This window comes from Trachymyrmex cornetzi, unplaced genomic scaffold (assembly GCF_001594075.2).
Source record: "Trachymyrmex cornetzi isolate Tcor2-1 unplaced genomic scaffold, Tcor1.1 scaffold859, whole genome shotgun sequence".
NCBI classification, from domain to species: domain Eukaryota; kingdom Metazoa; phylum Arthropoda; class Insecta; order Hymenoptera; family Formicidae; genus Trachymyrmex; species Trachymyrmex cornetzi.
Window position 1 is genome coordinate 15210 of NW_017300200.1, and position 6068 is coordinate 21277.

The 6068-nt window shown below is 31.7% G+C and overlaps 2 protein-coding genes across 2 annotated transcripts; one reads left to right on the top strand and one right to left on the bottom strand.

The window, feature by feature from the left end:
• Nucleotides 1-571: 571 nt before the first annotated feature.
• On the top strand, nt 572-2645 carry TrpRS-m (Tryptophanyl-tRNA synthetase, mitochondrial; the record flags this gene model as incomplete). The annotated part of the gene is made up of 6 exons (XM_018519956.1): nt 572-806; nt 1018-1185; nt 1254-1516; nt 1799-1920; nt 2015-2285; nt 2435-2645. Coding segments are annotated over exons 1-6 (1119 nt in total), but the record flags the coding sequence as incomplete, so codon positions are not given.
• Nucleotides 2646-2760: 115 nt separating this feature from the next.
• Nucleotides 2761-5314, bottom strand: LOC108769139 (reticulon-4-interacting protein 1, mitochondrial). Its single transcript, XM_018519959.1, has 7 exons — nt 5146-5314; nt 4683-5061; nt 3919-4151; nt 3622-3831; nt 3450-3562; nt 2944-3211; nt 2761-2868 (listed from the first exon to the last, which is right to left on the bottom strand). Exons 2-7 carry the CDS (start codon nt 4927-4929, stop codon nt 2761-2763), a joined length of 1179 nt encoding a protein of 392 aa, XP_018375461.1. The 5' UTR covers nt 4930-5061; nt 5146-5314.
• Between the last annotated feature and the right edge of the window lie 754 nt (nt 5315-6068).

The window sequence follows — 6068 nt, forward strand, 5'->3', positions numbered from 1 at the left end:
CTGTTATTCATTAATTGCGCTGTAACAGTAACAAAAAATATATCTTTAGATAAATAGAATGTAAAATTTTGTCGGTATCTATAATTCTTTACATTTAAACGTTTCAAATAAATAACAAGTTCCGCAAATTTTAAGTAATTCAAAATTCTTAGCAATGTAAGTTTCTTTCATTACGATTCTCGAACGGTTCTTGTTCTGCTTATTATCCCTCGTAGTTTGATGGAAATTAAGTAGAAACCAGCTTTGCTTTTTGCAAACGTACGATTGTTGAAATTCGATTCCGTTCAAAGTGTTTGTTAAAATGCGCATAGATTTCGAAAATTTCGAAATTTGAAAGACCATTTGTGATTGGCTGAAGAATTTGACGAGAGTGACGTAACGATTAATTTTCACTCGCGCTTTCTGCACTGCGCACAGTTTTTTATCTTTGATATTCAACATCTTTGATATCAATTTATTATTATTAGACCGTAATAAAGTTATATTCTTTGTGGCTGTTTTGCATTACACTTTCTACATCTAAAATAAAATAAATAATTAAATCTTAGATAAAAAAGAAAAAAGATGAAGATGTAAAAAGTGCAGTTACAAAGAACGAATCTTTAATACAGTGTAGGCAAACCATTCGTTGTTGTTCGTTGTCGATCGCGAGGTTCTAACCTCACAATCGGGAGCGCCTAACCTCACATTCAATATTAATAAAGTCGATATTTATTTAAAACATGTTGAAAATATTGCGAGCTGCTGCTCGGTCGAAAAGAACTTGCGCAGCAAAATCCGAGGGACTCAGAAAATGTAGTAGTCAGGTTCAATCATGTTTCTAACCTCTCTTTATACCTGAAACAATTGTTTTTGACATATGTAGATTTAGTATTTAATTAATTATATAAACATGTTTGTAAAGCACTTTAAGGATTATTATTACATTTTATGGAAAGTTTTATTCATTACGTTAATTATTTAATCAAATTAGTTACCAATTATTATATTCATTATATGTTTTTTTTTATTTTGCAGGCAACACAGATTAAATATCCTAAGAGGATATTCTCCGGAATTCAGCCTACAGGAAGCGTGCATTTAGGAAATTATTTCGGTGCTATTCGGAGATGGGTGGAGTTACAGAACTCTGGTGAAGCAGTTCTGTGCAGCATAGCGGATCTGCATTCCATTACTTTGCCGCAAGTAAAATAACAGCAGATTAAGTTCCTATACTTCGGCATTATTGTCTGCTGACAATATACAATTTGTAGAATCCTCAAAAATTGAGAGAAAATACTCTACTGATGACCGCGACACTGATAGCATGTGGCATAGACTATAAAAGGAGTATTTTGTTCCAACAATCCAAAGTACCAATGCACACGGAACTGTGTTGGATCTTAGGCAGTATCACGACTATGGCAAGGCTAGCACATCTACCACAATTCAAGGAGAAGAGCGAATCCTTAAAAAATATACCTCTAGGCTTGTACATCTATCCTGTTCTACAGGCAGCTGATATATTATTATATAAGCAAGTATCTTGATATTAGATGTATATTAGGTAATTGTTTATTGTATGTCAATACTTCAGGGACTTGATTATGTATCTTAAAACGAGATAAAAAAGATAGGGAATAAATCTAAAATTGAAAACATGAATATATAATGTAATAGATAAATGTTTACTTTAGAGTTTATTAAATTGATCTTCTAAAGTATTGATATAATTAAAAATTACTCTATGATATATATATTTTTATGCAGTACAATAAAATTAACACACACATGTACATAATGAAAATTTTTCCTTTAGAGCAACGCATGTTCCAGTCGGGCAAGATCAAGCTCAGCATATTCAGTTGGCACAAGATTTAGTACAGATTTTTAACAGGCAGTTTGGACAAACCTTTCCAGTACCACGTACTCTTATTAGTGGCAAGTTTTTAAACCAGAAATTTAATCTTGTTACTTTTAAATTTTATAATTTTGAAAATATCTCTATTAACAATTAAAATTTGTATACTTTAAGATGGTCCGAGCCAGAGAATTAAGTCTCTACGTGATCCCACAAAAAAAATGTCAAAATCACACACAGATTCTAAGTCCAGGTTAAATCTCTTGGACGAACCAGATGAACTGTTAGAGAAAATGAAAAAAGCTGTGACTGATTTTACATCCAAAGTGACTTATGACCCAGAAAAACGGCCAGGAGTAGCTAATTTAATTAATATACACTCTTTGTTTACTGGACAGACGACTGAGGAAATATGTGAGGAAGCTATAGGTTTAAATACAGGACAGTAAGTACTTAATAATCATTATATCTTACTTTTTCATTATTTATATAGAAAAAAAAAATATATATATATAATATATAAATGATTACTTTTGGAAACTTTCATAAATAAGTTGGATGAATATTATTATGATTTACTTTGATTTTTTATAGGTATAAATTGAAATTAGCAGATATAGTGATAGAAAAATTATCCCCAATTCGTAAAGATATATTGAGATTAACCAGAGAACCCACCTATTTGGACGAGATTTTGAAAGAAGGTGCAGAAAGGGCCACGGAACTTGCGACAAGCTGTTGGGCAGAAGTTACAGAAAAGGTTTTTGGTAATGATATACAAGATGCGAAAAATATAACAAAAACCGTAGAAATTATGTAAAACAATTATACTAATTGTTATTAAATATTATTTGTATCTTAAAACGATTAAAAAAAATATATTAATTTTATATAAACATTAATATATTTAATTTAATTTTCTATCTCATGTCAATAACTAGTTTGCCTCGTAAGTGTCCTTGCTTCAGTCTCTCATATGCCTGTGGCAAATCTTGAAAAGAGTATACCTGTTGAATGACAGGTACGATCTGTGAACCAAAGAGCAGAAAATACAATATTATAGAATTTTTAGTACAATAAAACTTAGGAATTTCTGAACATACTTCTTCGTTTTCTACAAGCTTTTGGAGAACGTTAATTCCTGTTTGGGAAGGTATAAAAAATCCCCACTTAACACAACTTTTATTTTCTGCCTTTGGAATATTAAATTTTAGAAGATCTCCGAGATTTTTCGCTATTCCCATGATTAGCCCATGATGATCAAAATTGTTTAACAGTGGCGAATTTAATGCTATGTAAGTATCATGTGGATATCCTTTCATTCTGACATATTCTGGCCCCAGTTTGGCGCAATCTAAGATTATGTCATACCTGCAAATATGACAATTGTACACATAACGCTCATTTGCTACAACACTAATAAAAAAAAAATTAGTTTTTCAGAAAATATTTGAATGTTTTAAATCATTGAAATTATGTAATATTAATTCTGAAATGCAATTTTGGTGTAATTTTGGTGTAATTCAAAAACGACAATTATTGTAGCAAATGAACGATATATTGCATTTATTACACACAATGCATTTCAGTTTAATATAAAGTCACTTACGGTCCTTCTGAAATAATTTCTGCATCGGCATCATCTTTCTTATAATCAATGACAACATCAGCATCTAAATTCTGCAATATCCCTACGGCGTCGCTACTGCATGTGCTAATTACCTAAACAAATTTAATGTTTCATATCCTGCAGACTTTAGTATATGCGATTAAATATTTACGTGTATATTCCAAGCTTTTAGTAGTTGTATAGCTAAAGTACCGACTCCTCCCGAGCCTCCCATGACCAGAACACGTTTGTTCTTTCTCACAGCTATCGCCGTTTTGTAAAATAGCCCTCCTGTGAACCACAGCGCAGACCAAGCAGTCAGTCCAGCGTACAAGATACTTGCAGCTTCAATATAAGACAATTTCTGAGGGCGTGGATTTACCTTGCAAAAAAATAAGTATTACGATGATTGTAAGTTATAGATTGGCTTGTCAAATATTTAATATATTAAGAATGAAACGTGTCTTACTAAACTACTGTCAACAATAACATAATTTGCATGACAGCCCTGTTGTTCAATTGGAATCACTCCCCAAACTTCTTTGCCAATCTTAAGCCTGTCTCCTACATTGTATCCTTTTGATACAACTATCCCTGCGAAGTCTCTACCTAATGTCAATGGCAAATCCATTTCTCCCAATGTTCTAAAGGATAAACTCTTGGTTGTGCGTAGGACATTCAGGAAAGTATTACCATAGCCTTCTACAATAAAATTTACCTTTTTTATTGTAATTCTTAGACTTTGGTTGTAATTCATGCTCTTAGAATTCGTGTTATTTATCAAAGTTAAATAAAGACAATTGATGCGAGTATTACAAGCATAACGGAATCCTCAGACTTTTAGGACTATACTAACTCTGTAGTTCAACCAAGTCTTTCAAGACCCAGGTAAATTTTCAATTATTCTATCTCAAATTCAGACACATAACAAAAAAATAAAATTTTGGATTATATCATTATAAAATCATATTATTGAATGTTAAAAGAGAATACCAGAATTTTTTCAGATTTTTTTAGAATCCAAAAACTCTTTAAAAAAACACAATCAGACACCAGATTAGACTAGGAAAAAAGTCAAAAAAACGTTGGACCACAAAAAACTAGTCTTATTAATACTAAAAGCAATTAGAGTTATAGACAGTAATATATGATTTCCAATCATATGTTATTTTACATTTTGCATGCTACTTTCAAGATTGAAGATACATGTACAATGAAGCAGGAATAGAATACCCGTCATGGCAACATCGATGGGATTTACGCTAGCAGCTTCGATCTTCACCAGGACATCGGTGGGATTTGTGATCACTGGTATCCTGACGTTAGAGAGTCGCAAATCCTCCAGGCCATTATACGAATGTATCTGCCAGGCTTGCATCCTGTCTAGAGTCTCTTTTAAGTTGGTCGACAGCTTCGACAAAGAGCGAAGGTGCACCGTTTGAACGGTACACTTTAATCTTAAAATCGCCTTCTGCAGCATCTCTTTCGCGAGGACTATACTATACTGTGCCAAATATTGAAGGTTAGGAAATCATTTGTAAACACGAAGTTTTCCTTCGGTTAGGTTTTCGTGTTTACTTTTAATCCATGTTGCGTTATTAGAATTGCACAACTGTAGAAAGAAGATAGGCGAAAGAATTAAAGATAAAATGAATTAAAATGGACACGAAATTGAGTATTTTTTTTATATACATACATCGTCAGGAAGAATAAACGACCTGCTGCCCCGTATGATCACGTGTTACTCGAATCGATTTAAAAGGTCTCGTCTTTTTTCACTCTTGCATTCAAAAATAAAACATGTATAACTTTTTCTTGTAACAAATTCGGTCACTTGCATTATATTAAATTAGTGCGCACTAAAAGCTGTTATACACGAAATTAGCAAAGATAAGTGTAAAAATATATAAATATTTTAAACAATTACACAGTGATTCTAAGCAGAACAACAAAAGTCATTATGGGCGGTATATTCGTAGTCCGTTCTAATTATTTCAAGACTATCTTAAGTAATGTCGCTAATACGGCTCTCTGATTGGTTCGTGACTTCTTAATTAAACTTACGTAATTTTTTCAGAATTTTTATTCCAAGTTTAGATTTTTTAAACAAAAAAATGTTTATAACTTTTCAACGACTACTTAAAAAAAAAATAAAGTGTATATAGATGTTTTTTCGCAGAATAATATAAAAAATCGAATCTAATCATTTTTAGTTGGTAGAACATTGACCGGTCGATTACTGCATTTTCTAAACGATTTTTTGGAGGTAAACTGCTCGCCTATAAGTGACGAACTCCATTTGCATACGTCTCTTTATATAGGAATCCGCGTCATTTTCTTCTTATGAAAAATGAGTTTATCTCGCAGCGGTACTGCGTACACGGAGAAAATTTTATATTAAGTTTTAATATACAGTTTTAAATTACACTTTACTATGTCTTGTATTTTCGATGGACTCTCACAACATGATTCCGATTTAACTTTTACTATGGTAATACTAATTTTTATCACATAAATAAAGTAATTATTTTATTAAGCCATATTCTAACAAGAAAACAGTTAATTTTTACTATGGTACGCAAACAAAATTTGATAGGTATATTTTGTAATAAAAAATGT

Excerpts from the sequence above, each read along its gene's own strand:
- LOC108769139 (XM_018519959.1), bottom strand. The coding sequence starts at position 4,929 with ATGCTGCAGAAGGCGATTTTAAGATTAAAGTGTACCGTTCAAACGGTG. Across the intron at positions 4,152-4,682 it reads CATCGATGTTGCCATGACGG|AAGGCTATGGTAATACTTTC; the intron begins GTATTCTATTCC and ends ATTTTATTGTAG. Across the intron at positions 2,869-2,943 it reads AGCTTGTAGAAAACGAAGAA|ATCGTACCTGTCATTCAACA; the intron begins GTATGTTCAGAA and ends TTTGGTTCACAG.